General features: G+C 37.9%; 1 protein-coding gene across 1 annotated transcript in view; it reads right to left on the reverse strand.

Moving 5' to 3' along the window:
- Window positions 1-16,827, reverse strand: part of PKD2L2 (polycystin 2 like 2, transient receptor potential cation channel) — a gene marked incomplete at both ends in the record, with an annotated part of 42,096 nt that extends 25,269 nt beyond the window's left edge. Inside the window, 8 exons of the mRNA XM_080804848.1 lie at window positions 337-518; window positions 805-975; window positions 2,441-2,669; window positions 8,355-8,576; window positions 11,588-11,844; window positions 13,806-13,939; window positions 15,965-16,066; window positions 16,797-16,827. Coding sequence (XP_080660974.1) covers window positions 337-518; window positions 805-975; window positions 2,441-2,669; window positions 8,355-8,576; window positions 11,588-11,844; window positions 13,806-13,939; window positions 15,965-16,066; window positions 16,797-16,827 — 1,328 coding nt within the window. The remainder of the gene's footprint in view (window positions 1-336; window positions 519-804; window positions 976-2,440; window positions 2,670-8,354; window positions 8,577-11,587; window positions 11,845-13,805; window positions 13,940-15,964; window positions 16,067-16,796) is intronic.
- Between the last annotated feature and the right edge of the window lie 95 nt (window positions 16,828-16,922).

Consider the following 16,922-nt stretch of genomic DNA (forward strand, 5'->3'; position numbering starts at 1 on the left):
AAGAAAAAACATTTAAACTTTCTTTTCTCCAGACAAGAAATATTAGAGAGACATAGAGGCCTATTTCTGTTGTATTTGGTAAAATTCTTACCAGTGAAAAATGAAAAATTATTTTTCTAACTCGACCTCTTAACATTTAAAAAATGGACTGCATTATCCATTGCGATCTTTTAATGCTAAACACTACTTTAAGTGTGACCAGGTATTTTTTTATCAGTGAAAACATAAAACCAAGTTTGAATTTATTAAAACATGTGTTACTACTTATTGTAGGCCTTTCCATGATTTTTTTCTTATAAACTAGTACATATAATTACATTTACTCTAACAGCTTACATGGCATTTTGAAAAGTGGAAAAGTCGTCAACTTGTGATCCAAAAACAAGAAATCCTAACTGAGCATAAGCAAAGAATATTATAAAAAACATGATGGCAAATCCTACTATGTCTTTGATACAGCGGGACAAGGTTGATGACAGCTGAGACATTGTCTTATTAAAACTTATGAATTTGAATATCTGAAAAAGAACAACGTTAATTAAAACAGAAGAATAATATAATTACTTAGGATAAGTTAAATTAATTTCAGAAAAAATTTGCTTCCAATTAAAGGAAGTGTTGATGATAATTAGGAGTGTTTGAGGATTTGCCTGCCATCATTGCAAGGCCAACCTATTTTAAAATTACTTTATAGTTAAGAAAATCCTCCCCCCCATAACTTTATAGCTTTAGTTCCCATTTTGCTATCTAAATATATATCTATATATCTAATCTGCTGCACTTGATATAATAAAGTATAAATACCTTTATCCATGCAAAAAAGATGGTGACAGCAATTATATTGTTGTAGTAAGTGTGCCAGTATGCAAGAAAATAGAAGTCTGAATATTGATCGGTATTTTTTAACAGGTCTCCAAGTAAGAGAAAAATTTGTATGTTACAGTATATGTTGAAGGAAACAGTCAAAAAACACAACTAAATGGGAAAATAAGAAAGGTTAAATTAGAGACAATTTCTACTTCTGAATGTCCTGCAGCCTATGAACAGACGCAGGAAAAAGTTCATCAGAAGTTTAACAGAAAGGGAGGGGGAACGAAGGCATAGGCTTTTAAGTGAAGGGAAGTAAACCTCAACTTATAGAAGTTTAAGACAGAAGAATGATCACGAAAGTACAGGAATACTGATCACTTGACTATCCTAATCTATTTGCCTGTTTGAGTCATAAAGCACAAATGTCTAAAATGATTATTCTGACAAGGCTGCATTTCTGCTCCATGTAACTACGGGATACCTAGAAGTTTATTTTTATTTATGTATTTATTTCTAATTCCAGTGTAGTTAACATATAGTGTTATATTAGTTTCAGGTGTACAGTATAATAGTTCAACACTTCCATACATGATACTTAAAAAGTTTAGTATTTTCTACCACATAACACTAAAAAAAGTTTTTTTTCAGTGACACAAAAATAAGCCCTTTGAGAATCCTCTGACAACTCTTCCAGAAGAGGATTTCAGAACCAGGTTATGTCAGGTATCACAGCTTTCTGTCATGAAAATCGTCCTTCGACTTCCTTTGCCTGAAGTGCTCAGATAGTTCAAAGTTATGCTGTATGTTAAGTATTATTGGGGAAACCAGAGAGGTAGGCAGCATGTTTCCTGACTCTGAGAAACTTTTAATCTGGTTTTGGGAAACAAGACTTATATCCTGGACTGGCTATGACTAAGAGTCTGTAAGGGTGTATAAGCTGGAAGTGTTTGTTCATCATTCCTAAGACCAAGTTCTTACCATTTGTCCTGCCCTGCCAACCTCTCTGCTTATTTTAGTTCTTTCCAGTGAGGAGAACTGGCAGTTTTTGGAATTTATTTCAGGGACTATCTTCCCAGTCCTGGTGTTCTTTATGCCTAGCTGCTCACTGCCCCCTGACCTTCCTTTCAGTATTCTTCCTAGGCTTGATTTTGCATGTTCTTTCAAAACTCAGTGTGAGGAGGAAAACAGAGAGGCAACATAAAAGAAGAGTACATGTCCAAAAATAACTATGATTTTCACCATGAAGCCCTATAAGAAACACATTTATTTTGAGGGAGGAGAGACCTATTGTGCACATTAAATCATAATACCTATAGAATCACCTATTCTAACTTCATGCTGGTTCTCTCAAGGACCAAATCAGGGGGGAAAAATAAGACTTACTTTTGGAAGCACACCATTAATATGCCCTATGACAGCTCCTTTTTGAATGATACTTGCAGCTTTTAACTTGTACCAGCGGGGCTCCTGAAGAGCTGAGGGGTTGGGGTGGAGACCTGGGACTTGGGGAGGTGAGGAGCTGCTCCTCAGCTAGTTGCCAAATGAATAGAAAATTTTGCTTTTTTACACCTCCCTCATTGGTGGGTTCAGATGTGATTCCCTCCAATCATACATATGAATGTATACTTACCACCAAAAGTAGTAATTCTAGCCAGTTCCAGACACTTTTGAAATAAGCAGACTTAAATTCTCTAATTTTTTGGCCTTCTTGTGTTGTGAAGACAATAAGAAAAATACAAAATGTGATCTCACAGGAAGCAATAATATAATCATAGTAGCTAACATATCTGAGGAGCTTCACAGAGTAAAACTGCCATGAAGTAATTATTCCTCCAGTTGCAGGGAATTCTGCCACCAGTCTGTAAAATTAGGTTAAAGTAACTGTGCATTTATTTCAAGCATTATATTTCAGTACCTAACTCAAGGTGAACTTTTTTTTTTTTTTTTAAGATTTTGTGTATTTATCTGACAGAGAGATTGACAGTGAGAGAGGGAACACAGGCAGGGGGAGTGGGAGAGGGAGAAGCAGGCTCCCTGCTAAGCAGGATTGGGGGCTTGATCCCTGGACCCCGGGATCATGACCTGAGCCAAAGGCAGATGCTTAACTGAGCCACCCAGGTACCCCCAATGTTAAGTTTCTAATTTGTGATGATGTACACTTTAATAATCAGTTATTTTGTAAAGGTCATGTGTTCAATTTAAAAGAAATTCTAGTGGATTTACTTATTTTTTAATGGCCCTACTTTTTTTGTACTCTGAATATTCACAGTGCAACTGAGAAAGTAAGATGTGATTTTAGCCAGACATTCTTTCTACTTTGTGTTTAGATTGCTTGATCATAACTGGGAATACAATTTTATGTCCACAAGAGAATGAGATGATGTTCAAGAAATGCTATACTGTTAGTTACTGTTGTTAACCAGTACTCTCCCCAGAATACATAATTCTCGAATGTTTCAGAGAAGGAAAATACACTCTCCCCCTTTAGAAAATACACTCTCGCTCTTTAGATTATCAGAGATACTTCTTGCTTCTAAATGTCAAAATTACATATTCTACTAAAACAAGTTTGTTTAGGGACAGGATGTTGGATACAAGGTTTTATATGCAAAGGTAAGTATAAAAATTAATTCCAACACTAAATAAAAAGATATTGAGGTTGATCACTGTATTTCTACTGCTCTCTACAACTTCATATAATTAAGAATTGGCAGTAATTTAAGGAACCCAGTATCTCTATCATAATGTAAGTATTCCTACTTAGACCTATTAGCAAATATTATTGCTACTGGAATAAGGTGTTGCCAAAATAAAACCAAAAACCAGTTAAACAGAACGCAGAACTGTTTGTTTTGCCTTGCATGTAGTAGGTGTGCAATGTTGGGTAAGGGAGAGAAGTGAGAGAAACTCAATATTTTATCTGAAGTGTAGACTAGTAAAAAGGGAAAAAAGAACAGTATTCAGTTTAGTTTGCCAGATATGTTTACAAAAGGAAAGTGAATGGCTAAGGTCTTAAGTAATGTGCTCTCATACAATCACTGATTAGATTACCACCAGTTTAAAGTTTCAAAATCTGCTGGTTTCTAAAAAGTAACATTTTAAAAGGTAACACAGAGTAAGTGTAAACCCCAGAGACAGGAAATCTAGAGTTAGTCTAGTGTAACAAGGAGTTCCCTGTATGGTTTTAAGCCAGTTATCTCAGTGTTTCTCCTCGTGTTTAAGGCATAAAAATGATTTGTATTCTTCACTTTATCCTGATCAGGACTGTTGGAAAGAGTGATTAGTGTTGGTAAAAAGCTCTGATTCCCTGAAAGAGGAAAAAAAAAAACCTATAAAAGAAATGGTATAATGTCCATTGGCTACTTAAGACAATTGATTTGTTTTATTCATTCTTCCCTATTTTAAAGACCATGGTTGCGTTTCACTGTCACTGTTGCATGAGGGCAAAATCCCCTAATAAGAGTGGACACCACTTCTGTATTCCATTTAGAGTAGAAATGTAAGACTCATGAGAGAAATTTAAGACTCACTGAGATTTTAGTGGGTATTGCCAGTTTGCTTGTCTAGTGGTTATTATCCCATTCCTCCTTTCTAACAGAACCCTGATTGCATCAGGCAACCACCCATTCCCAGATCACTCAGAGGAAGCTGACTCAATCTCCAGACAGATTCAATCATGGTAATCCTATTTCTTTGCCAGTGTTTGATTCTAGAACACAGGCCTAAAGTCAATTAGCATGGTCCAGTTTAGGCAAATGCACTGAGGTCATCAAACTAATGAAAAGAATTTTTTCTCTTTAGAGGGTTCTCTCCCCTGCCTGCTGATTCTTTCCACTTCTCCTCCTCCTCCATCTTGTCTTCTTCCTTATAAGGGAATGTCTCCTATCATCCAAATCAACTCACAGATGTTCTTCTCACCTAATGGCAGAAATGCCAGGGAGCAAGTTTTAACAGGCAAATTCATTTCAAACTTTGCTTTTATCTTATCTGCTCCCATTCCATTGACCAAAGCAAGTCACAAGGCTAAGAGCGAAGAGACATTAAGGAGTTAATCCCATTTACAATTGCACCAAAAACTATAAGATACCTAGGAATAAACCTAAACAAAGAGACAAAGGATCTGTACTCAGAAAACTATAGAACGCTCATGAGAGAAATTGAGGAAGACACAAAGAAATTGAAAAACATTCCATGCTCATGGACTGGAAGAACAAATATTGTTAAAATGTCTATGCTAACTAGAGCAATCTATACATTCAATGCAATCCCTATCAAAATACCATCAACTTTTTTCACAGAGCTGGAACAAATAATCCTAAAATTTGTATGGAACCAGAAAAGACCCCAAATACCCAGAGGAATGTTGAAAAAGAAAACCAAAGCTGGTGACAGCACAATTCTGGACTTCAAGCTCTATTACAAAGCTGTCATATTCAAGACAGTATGGTACTGGCACAGAAACAGACACATGGATCAATGGAACAGAAACGGAAGAAACCCAGAAACAGACCCTCAACTCTATGGTCAACTAATCTTTGACATAGCAGGAAAGAATTTCCCATGGAAAAAAGAAAGTCCCTTCAACAAATTGTGTTGGGAAAATTAGATAGCCACATGCAGAAGAATGATACTGGACCATTCTCTTACACCATCCACAAAATAGACTCAAAATGGATGGAAGACCTAAATGTAAGACAGGAATCCATCAAAATCCTAGAGGAGAGCACACAGGCAGCAAACTCTTTGAGCTCAGCTGCAGCAACCTCTCACTAGACACATCTCCAAAGGGAAGCGAAACAAAGGCAAAATTAAACTATTGGGACTTCATCAAGATAAAAACATTTTGCAGAGCAAAGGAACAGTCAACCAAAAGATGACCAACAGAATGTGAGAAGATATTTGAAAACATCTTATCAGATAAAGGGCTAGTATCCAAGATCTATATTAAACTTTTCAAACTCGGGACTCCTGGGTGGCTCAGTTGGTTAAGCAGCTGCCTTTGGCTCAGGTCATGATCCCAGGGTTCTGGGATCGAGTCCTGCATTGGGCTCCTTGCTCAGCGGGGAGTCTGCTTCTCTCTCTGCCTCTGCCTGCTTGCGCTCTCTGACAAATAAATAAAATCTTAAAAAAAAAAGAACTTATCAAACTCAACACCCAAGGAACAAATAATCCAATCAAGAAATGGCAGAAGACAGGAACAGATATTTCTCCAAAGAAGACATCCAAATGGCCAAAGTCACATGAAAAAGTGTAACATCACTCAGCATCAGGGAAATACAAATCAAAACCACAGTGAGATACCACCTCACACCAGTCAGAGTGGCTAAAATTAACCAGTCAAGCAATGACCGGTGTTGTCGAGGGTGCAGGGAAAGGGGAATCCTCCTCCACTGTTGGTGGAAATGGAAGCTGGTGCAAACACTGTGGAAAACAGTATGGAGGTTCCTCAGAAAGTTGAAAATAGAGCTACCCTATGGCCCACCAATTGCACTAGGGATTTACCCCAAAGATACAAATGTCGTGATCCAAAGGGACACGTGCACCCCAATGTTTATAGCAGCAATGTCCACAATAACCAAACTATGGAAAAAGCCTAAATGTCCATCAACAGAGGAATGGATAAAGAAGATTTGAAACACACACACACACACACACAGGAATACTACTCAGTCATCAAAAAAGAATGAAATCTTGCCATTTGCAATGATGTGAATGGAACTAGACGGTATTATGCTAAAAGGAATAAGTCAATCAGAGAAAGACAATTATATGATCTCACTTATATGTGAAATTTAAGAGGAGTATAGTGGAAGATGGGGAAAATAAAACAAGACGAAATCAGAGAGGGAGACAAACCGTAAGAGATTCTTAATCATTAGAAACAAACTGAGAATTGCTGGAGGTGAGCAGGTTGGGGGAATGGGGCAACTGGGTGATGGACATTAAGGAGGGAATGTGATGTTATGAGCACTGGGTATTATATAAAACTGATGAATCACTGAACTCTACCTCTGAAACTAGTAATACATTATATGTTAATTAATTGAATTTAAATGATAAAAAATTAAAACAACAACAACAAAACAACAAAAAATCCAAGGCTGAGCTTGGTTAAATGGGTGCTTGTTAAATGCACCCATCCCTGTGCGGCAGAGCATTGCAAGCTTACATGGCAAAGGTGTGAAGAATTGGGTCCATTTTTGCAAATCACCATAGGCTGTAATCATTTCTAGGATGCTAGCTACTGTTATATATTGTTTGATATTTAAATTGTTCATTCTTGGGGCACCTGGGTGCCTCAGTGGATTAGGCCTCTGCCTTCGGCTCAGGTCATGATCTCAGGGTCCTGGTATCGAGCCCCGCATTGGGCTCTCTGCTCAGCAGGGAGCCTGCTTTCTTCTCTCTCTCTGTCTGCCTCTCTGCCTACTTGTGATCTCTCTGTCAAATGAATACATAAAATCTTTAAAAAAAATTGTTCATTCTTGAGACAAAAATTAATACCATAATAAAGAAGCTTATACTGCAAGGAAATCAATAAATTTTAAATGATCTGATTTAGAGGTAGAAATCAAGACTAAAAGTGAGATCTGCACAGGTGTAGACTAAGACTACATATCCCTAATATAAAATATATTGTATGTTGGGGTGCCTGGGTGGCTCAGTGGGTTAAGCCTCTGACTTCGGCTCAGGTCATGATCTCAGGGTCCTGGGATCGAGCCCTGCATCGGGCTCTCTGCTCACCAAGGAGCCTGTTTCCCCCCTCTCTCTGTCTGCCTCTCTGCCTACTTGTAATCTCTCTCTCTGTCAAATAAATAAATAAATAAAATGTTAAAAAAATATATTGTATGTTAAGTAATTCTCCATTTTCTTGAATATATTCCAAAACAATGAAACAATGAATAGGATGTTGTTTTACCATCTCATTCATTATTGGCATAACTACATTATATTTATTTTGAGATGTATGATTTTTTTTTAAAGACATTTATTTGATAGAGAGAGAACAAGAATGAGAGAGAGCACAAGCAGGGGAAGGGACAGGCAGAGGAGAAGCTCCCAAGTAGCAGGGAGCCTGATGTAGGGCTTGATCCCAGGGCCCTGGAATCATGACCTAAGCTGAAGGCAGATGCTTAACCGACTGAGCCATCTAGGCGACCCTGTGGTGTTTGTTTGTTTGTTTTTAAGTAGGCTCCAGGACCAGCATGGAGCCCAAGGTGGGGCTTAAACTCACAACTGTGAGATCAAGGTCTGAGATGAGATCAGGAGTCAGAAGCTTACCTGACTGAGCCACCCAGGCACCCCTGAGGCTTATGATTTTAATCTCAGTACAAACACACACGAACTGGAAACCCTAATGAGGGCTCTGGATGCCATGTATGTATGTAGGTATGTATGTATTTCAAGTAGGCTCCATGCCCAGTGTAGGGCTCAAATTCATGACGCTGAGACCAAGAGTCCCATGCTCTACTGAGTGAACTAGCCAAGTGCCCCTCTGAAGGCTTTTTAAATTCAAGAGAGTAATAAAGAGGTTTTGAGTCACTTACCTGATAATGCAAAACAGGTTTACATTAGCATTGTATAATGAAAAATCAATAAAAATAACTCTAGTCCCTCTTGTGATCCAGCTGTTCAGTTGAAGGTCAATGAACTTGTTTTTCGTTTCAGATTTTGATTTTGATAAAGTGAAAATAAATCCCCCATTTCGGTAAACACCAACAAATCCCCAGTGCCAAGGGGAGGTACTATCAGGAGGAGCATACTTCCATCTGTTAGGTATAAAAAGAATAATGGAGACACAAGAAAGCCTGACTGAGATGTATTCTAAGAATTTAAGCTAACATTAAAAAAAAACAGGCAGTATTAAGTTCAAAAGTTTTATAGTAATTTTGGAGCAAGACAATGAGTTAAGGATTAAGAAGATTATTTAGTACGTTTTCATTTTTTAGTGTTCAGTATGGGCAACACATTGGACCAGATGCTATGAGAAAAGGTGTTGTTGTTGTTGTTGTTTTTTAAAGGATTTTATTTATTTTCTTTACCTGTCGGAGAGAAAGCATGAGCAGGGGTAAGGGGGAGGGGCAGAGGGAGAAGCAGGCACCCTGCTGAGCAAGGAGCCTGATGTGGAACTAGATCCCAGGATCCTGGGATCATGACCTGAGTAGAAGGTAGATGTTTAACCCACGGAGTCACCCAGGCATACCAGAAAAGTTTTTTAAAAAAATCATCTGTTGCTTCAGGGAACTTACAATCTAGAAAACCATGGCTGAGTTTTTTTAATACACGTTTCTGTTGTCTTATGAAATTTTTCTTTTTGTAGGACAAAAATATCAAGGGATGTTATTCATAAATATCTGTCTCTGTACATTAAAAGAGGGGCTTCATAGTCTGCCTTCTACAGGTCACATATAAGACCTTTCTTACAAAGTCTATATAGTTAAATTGATATATTTTTTTAAGATTTTATCTATTTATTGGACACAGAGAGAGAGAGAGAGAGCACAGCAGGGGAAGCAGGAGAGAGAGAGAAGCAGGATCCCCACTGAGCAGGGAGCCTTATGTGGGACTCAGTCCCAGGACCACCGGATTGTGACCTGAGTTGAAGGCAGGCACTTAACTGACTGAGCCACTCAGGGGCACCAATAGGTATCTTATTTTAACAAAGTCTATAACTACTTTTTTTTTTTTAAGATTTTATTTATTTGACAGACAGAGATCACAAGTAGGCAGAGAGGCTGGCAGAGAGGGTGGGGAAGCAGGCTCCTTGCTGAGCAGAGACGATGCGGGGCTCGAACCCAGGACCCTGAGATCATGACCTGAAGGCAGAGGCTTAACCCACTGAGCCACCCAGGTGCCCCTACTTTCTACTTTTTTTGAGAGAGAGAGTGAGTGAGTTTACAAATACATGTAAGTTTGGGGGAAGGGAGAGGGAGAGGAAATCCTAAGCAGGCTCCATGGGTGCTCTGCGTGGAGCAGGACGTGGGGATGGATCCCATGACTCTGAAATCATGACCTGAGCTGATATCAAGAGTCCTGTGCTCAACCAACTGAGCCACCCAAGCACCCCTATCCTTTCTACTTTTAATTATGGGATATCAAAAAATAAAGCTTTGACTCCTCATTTCAGTCCCCGTTCAGCCTCCCCAAACAGATTTGAATGATTATCCAAAGGTGCATTGCTTAAAATTGTTTTTCTATTGAAAATACTATGTTTGTTTTTAGGAGAAGGAAAAAGTGATACCACTAAGAAAAAATACTCAGATTTAATGAAAATTCCATTGTTTTATTTATGAGTGTTTTCCACATGGTTGTTAAATTGAAATGAGAACATTTGTTACACCAATTCTCTCCTACTTCCAATTTCTTAATGATGTTTTTAATTAGAGAATGTTACATTTTAGATAGACAAACAAGCACAGATTGATTCTTATTTTGGTTGTTAGGGAATAACAAGTATTATAATTCCAAGTATGTAGTTTTGATATTTAAATTACTTTTAGTTGTTATGAGAATTTAGAATAATAGAATACCTAACAGATTAGTTTTTGGATTCCAAAACAAAAAATTTGCACATTTAAGATGTGCAATTGAATAACTGATTTATTTTGTAGTTTTTCATTGAAAGAGAAATAGTATATAGTACAGTAATACCTAAGAGAATGTCACCATACTTATGAGTTCATTAGATTTCTAAGAATTAAATAGGTACTTTGCTATCCTAAATTATAACTGAAAACTTACACAAAGAAAAAACAAATCAACAAAAACTGTAAAGTAGTGATTAGTCCTGGTGCTACAGGAGAGGTAGTTGAAGAAAAGAAATGTAATCATTGCTCATATTTATAATATAAACACTAATGATTAACGAAAATTATGATCTAACTACAGGCTAAGAGAAATGGGAAGTGTGTGTGTGTGTGTGTGTGTGTGTGTGTGTGTGTAGAGGGAAGGGCACACGATAGACACCTTTCATGATGGAGACAAAAGATACAAAAGATACAAAAAAAAACTCTGTAAAATCAAGTAATAGCAGTAGAAGCACATTATTTAGGAATAGAAAGTACACCAGAAGAAACAACTAAAAAAGCTCATGCAGGCTGTTTCTGAGAATTGTATTTGTATCATTCAATAAATATTAAATTAAAAAAATTCATTCTCTGCCGCCTATGATTTTCACAGGACTGTAAAAGCAATGATACCAGCAGCTTCTGGCTTTGGGTGTCCTGTTTTCAGTATAGACATGAGTGTACACCAGCATTAGCTTGAGCCAGTTTGGAGAACACTGCTATAGTATCTTTGGTAGGCATCATCAGATGTGGTGCCTCTGGAGCATAATGGCTCCTTTTCTGTATTGGCAGTAACAGAAGTTATCACTGAAGTCAGAGTGAGAAAGGAGGAAAGTGGCAGAGCACACCTAGCACACTCTGTAGGGGTCCCAAGAAGTTTTGGGATATGTTTGAGAGAGGCTGGTCTGAGACAGAAAATCTGATTTGAGTATTGTAAAAGCAAAAACGGATACTTTACCTTATGTTCATAATGACTTAGCACTTCATATATTCCAGTAAGGAAAAGAGAATACTCTTCATATTCTTTGGTAAACAAAATAACAGGTTCACTCTTACTTTTCTAAACACTGCTCCTTCCTTTGCTACTATTATTGAAAGTCTCCTTACCTGCCAGACCAACTGTTGGTATTGGAAAATATACATATTTTCCTAATTTTTTAAAGATACAATGGTAAGATGCTAGGAAAAGTTACATGTAATTTTATATTACTTACTCAGTTTCCACTTGAAGGCCAAAATCAGCTAGGTCTTCATTTTTAGAAGTGTATCTGTCATAACATTCATCCATCAAAGACTGAAGGGATGAATAGACCTTGCATGTGTTGCTGCGGACTTTTAGTTGACGGACTCTGGGGACTCCTAAGAGTATGTTCTCATAGTAGATGCGACTGCTGTTCTTTAAATCATACAACGTCTTGTTAGTGTACCATGCGTCCCAGTACAGACCTTCCAAAAGGGGTCCTTCCATAAACTTCATATAGAAAGATAAATTTTATGGGAAAAATATTTTCATGTCAGTTGTGTAACAGAATCTACTTCATAATGTTACGTTAAAAATATAAAAATCAGTGATTTTGACGAGTATGAAAATTACTGACCAAGCCACAATTAATATTAAAGGATATGAAGATGATTAATATTTACTGAGCCTTATGTACTACGCACTGTTCTAGCACTTTACAAATATTAATTCACTTAATTCCACAATTCTTCTTCTCCCTTTCTTATATGAAGGGTGTATTGAAAACTGTCCCCTAATACATGAGTATATAAATCCATAGCCACATACTCATGTTTGTTATAGCTGCAACTCATCACTTGCCCTCAAAGTTGTCTGTGTTCTCCTCCCCCACCAGCTCCAGCGGTGGTGACTGCTACTCTTTCCTGGCTCTGCCATTCTAAGAGATCCCAAACCCAGGGTTCAGTTTTTCCTTTCCTGCCTTTGTCTTCTTTGCCATTGGCCATGTATACTTCAAGGCAGCACAATAAAAAAGCAGGGTGAACTCCACTTCTAGTCTCAGGGAAAATCTCCTTTTTTATATTTCACCTGGCCTAAACCAATGACCTCTAATCATCTGCTCTCATCTCAAAACTTCCCCTCTCTCTCAGGAAGTGACTCTGCCTCCTTCTTAAGTTTCAGGTTCCTAGCATGGCATTCATGATCTGACCTTTGTTCAACTCAGAGTTTGGCCTTTTCCACCTCATCTTCTATATTCCTAATGCCAAGCACAACTCCAGATGTAGATTTACTTATAGCATATATTATTTCTCCATCCTAGAATGCCCTCTTGTTACTCATCCTTTAAAATGCAAGTGAATTCACATCACCTCTGGAAAACCTTCCTTATATGTCCCAATGTCTGTGACTTGGGATACCCAAAACTTCTGTTCTCTTAATTGTTCTCTCATAATAATGTGAGCATCTTGTTAAGTTAAATGTAATGGAAAAAAAAAAAAAACCTGTTCCAAAGCTGAAGGAATACTCTCACATAATTAAAAACACTATGAAGTTATATTTTGCATATATACTCTTTTATTTTTTACTTGATTACATACTGCACATTACTCTAATACATACAGTACAAGACTGTATACCAAAATTATATATATATTTCACTTTATGGGCCATTTAAGGATTTTTTTTTTTTAGTAATCTTTACACCCAAAGTAGGACTCAAACCCATTACCTCGAAATCAAGAGTTGCATGCTCTTCCAACTGAGCCAGCAAGGGACCCCCATTTAAGGATTTTTAAATAATTTTCACTATACACAATTAGTTTGACATGGATCCTAACCCACATAAGCAGCAAGTCTACTGTTTTCCAAATGCAACAATAATGTTTCAAAAAAAGTACTTTTGGGGGCACCTGAGTGGCTCAGTGGTTTAAAGCCTCTGCCTTCAGCTCAGGTCATGATCTCAGGTCCAGGGATCAAGCCCCGCATTGGGCTCTCGGCTCAGCAGGGAGCCTGCTTCTCCCCCAAACCCCCACCCCCCGCCTGCCTCTCTGCCTACTTGTGATCTCTGTCAAATAAATAAAAAAAAATCTTAAAAAAAAAAAAGTACACCTTTGGGGCTCAGTTGGTTAACTGGCTGACTTCGGTTCAGGTCACGATCTCAGGGTCCTGGGATCAAGCCCCGAATCAGGCTCCCTGCTCATTGGGAAGTCTGCCTCTCCCTTATGCTTAATCTCTCGGTCTCAAATAAATAAAATCTTTTTTAAAAAGTGTAATTTTTTTAAAGTTCTAAGAACTCTATTACACTGAAAGCATAGGATCTCAATATATACTTACTGATTCTAAAAGTTTAAAGAAATGATATCCATTTTCACTCATTCCTTCACCAAATATGTCTCCAGTGCCTATTATGTGTGCCATGAGTTTGTTTATGCAATACCAAAAGCTACTTCATTCTCTGTCGCATGATACCTTACCTTCCAAAAATCAGTTATGCTGCGAATAGACTTAAAGTTGGTTCTTTCATCACCAGGCACAGAAGTGTCCAAAAATAGAGATGACATAACTTTGTTTAAGTAATACATATGTGGGTTTACCATCCCAAAAGTCACTAAGGAGAAGAATTTTTGTTTAAAAATTTATTTTTAAAAACTCAGTTTATCAGGATTAAAAATTAGCTAAATTTTATTCCCAATTTTGTTTTGAAAATTCAAATTCTTCTTGACTAATTATAAGATTTAAAAAAAGAAAATAGAAATATACAAAATAAGAAGTTTCCATAATTCCACTGCTAGAATTAGGCTTAACACATATTCTTCAGATTTTTCTATATGCCTACACATTTATAAAGAAAACAAGTTTATTTTTAAAAAAACAAGACCAGGGCGCCTGGGTGGCTCAGTGGGTTAAAGCCTATGCCTTCGGCTCAGGTCATGATCCCAGGGTCCTGGGATCGAGTCCTGCATCAGGCTCTCTGCTCAGCAGGGAGCCTGCTTCCTCCTCTCTCTCTCTGCCTGCCTCTCTGCCTACTTGTGATCTCTGTCTGTCAAATAAATAAATAAATAGAATATTAAAAAAAAAAAAGACCACATTATACATACTATTCTGCAAGCTTTTTCTCTATTTTGAGAGTAGACAGTATAATATAGTGAATAAAGCTTTGGATTTTGAATTCAAACAAATAACAGAGTCCCATCATAGGCATAACATCTCTTACCTCATAGTTTTGTTAGGAGAAGTGAGATAATGCATGTGGAACATTTAAATCCATGTTTTCGCACGTGGTAAGAATTTTAAAAAACATTAACTGGTATTTTTTCTCTTTCTAGGGTGGGTGGATAGGTTTCTAAAGCACGGTCTTTCTTTAATATGGCTAAATATGTTTCTTTTTTTTTTTTTCATCTAGAAGACTTTTAGTTTTTACCAATTATCTATCTTCAACATTATTCTATGGCACATGAGCCTATGCCATGCTTTAATATTCCATATTATTTCACTGTATATACCAAAATGCTAAACAAATCCTGTTTGGTTTTTTTTTTTTTTTTTTTTTTTACAAATCCTCTGTTGAAGATTTAAGTTGCTTTCAATTTTTCCTAATTATAAAAAGGTATGTTGTCTGTGAATAATGAAACTATGATCTTTTTGTATTTTTCCATTCTCTGAATGTTCTGTAATAAGCATTTCAAAACCATTCTAAGATGTCTTAATTTAGAAGATCTAGAGTTGTCTTTTTAATCAAGCTCTGACTCAAACTCACTCCTATGATACCAAATAGTTAACTGATATGTAATTGCCAGTATGCAGGCCATATCAACATGAGAGAAGTCTGGCCAATGACCTTACACCTACTGTTTGTTGGGCACTCTAATGATGAAATGCTTTTTTTTTTTTAAGATTTTATTTATTTATTTGACAGACAGATCACAAGTAGGCAGAGAGGCAGGCAGAGAGAGAAGGGAGGAAGCAGGCTCCCTGCTGAGCAGAGAGACTGATATGGGGCTCGATTCCAGGACGCTGGGATCATAACCTGAGCCGAAGGCAGAGGCTTTAACCCACTGAGCCACCCAGGCGCCCCTGATGAAATGCTCTTTGATAAAGATTTAGTCAATGCTTTTGACCCACAGATAGGCGAAATGCAGATTGAGAGGTTTTCCCAGTCTCCTTAAAAATTTGCATTGATCGATACGTTCTGTGACTCTGCACCAACATATTTTACTATAAACTGTACAATAGTTCAGGGAAAGAAGCAGACACCAAGACTAACTTCTTTGGCCTCATTTGTAGTATGACCTATGAAACTGAGCTAATGCATCCATGTGGCTCTAACAGAAATCACATCAGAATTGCCAACTCAAGGGCATAATTATATTTAAGATAGAACTGAAAACTCAAAAGTCATAATTTTATCAACTGACTATGAAAGCTTTTCATTACACCTGTGACCTAAAGCTTTGCCCTTTAAGAGATGGAAACAGTGTCAATCTAAATGAATTTAAGGTAAGTCTAAAATGTGTTACTTTTTTTAGAAGTCTTAGTCTGAGAGCCTATGCTTTATAAAGTACATGTTTTATTTTTCACCTCCACATAAACTTCTTAGTTCAAACAGTGTCTTCACCTACATCTGTATACTTACATATACATAGGTTTATTAAAAAAATAAAGTAGAGTGCCAATTCCTGAAGTGTGGTTCTAATTTCTACTTCCTTACTGTAATGCAGGTTAGGTTTCGGAGTCCCTGTGAGACACAAAACAAATTGTTTCCTTACATTATTATGCAATTTAGAATGTATATAAATAACGATGATGGAAAAACACAGCCACTTGTAGCTGATGCACTGTGTGAAGGAAAGTTCTAACGGCTACTTGTTATTTTTTTATTCTCACTTTTGCGAAGGAGGAATAATTACTCACACTTCCCATGAGGGGTGAGCGGGCAGTCATTTTATGACTGAGCACTAATGAATTTTATGTACTTCACGGACGTTCTCTCACAAGTCCTGTCTGAAAGTGAAAAACACACACACACACACACACACACACAAAGGAAAAAGAAAAAAAAAAAAAATCCCTCATCTGTCCCTAACCGTATTCTCTACCTTCTATATTGCTTCTTGGGAAGGCTGGCTTCTGTTGGAGGGGAAAAAGGACTCGACCTGGGATTCTTCTACGGAGGTAATACTCCCTAGATCAAAGACGGACTTCGCCGAATGGCCTAGTGACGGTGTCTACGCATCGAGTAACAAACCCCAGCTCGAGCCTCGGGCAAGGGGCGGGCGCCATATCGCCTCAAGGCTTCAGTTTTCCCATCTGTGAAACGGGACCCCTGCCCACCCCTTCTCAAGGGGAGGCTGTGAGGGCTAAACGTGCTGTCTTTCATGAATAGATACGGGGCTACATAGTTCCTTCCATCGTACTTGTCACTGCCAAAACGGCCCTGCCTACAACTCCCTAGGATTACCCCTCACCGCCTCGGTGCCACCGCGACGCCTCAGCCATGGCCGACCTAGACAACGACGCCCGTTCGACCTCCTTGGGCGGCCGCGCTTGCGCGTAACTTTGCGACCCGCGCCACCTAGATCCTGCGCCTGCGC

Source organism: Martes martes, assembly GCF_963455335.1.
Source record: "Martes martes genome assembly, chromosome: 5".
Classification (NCBI taxonomy): domain Eukaryota; kingdom Metazoa; phylum Chordata; class Mammalia; order Carnivora; family Mustelidae; genus Martes; species Martes martes.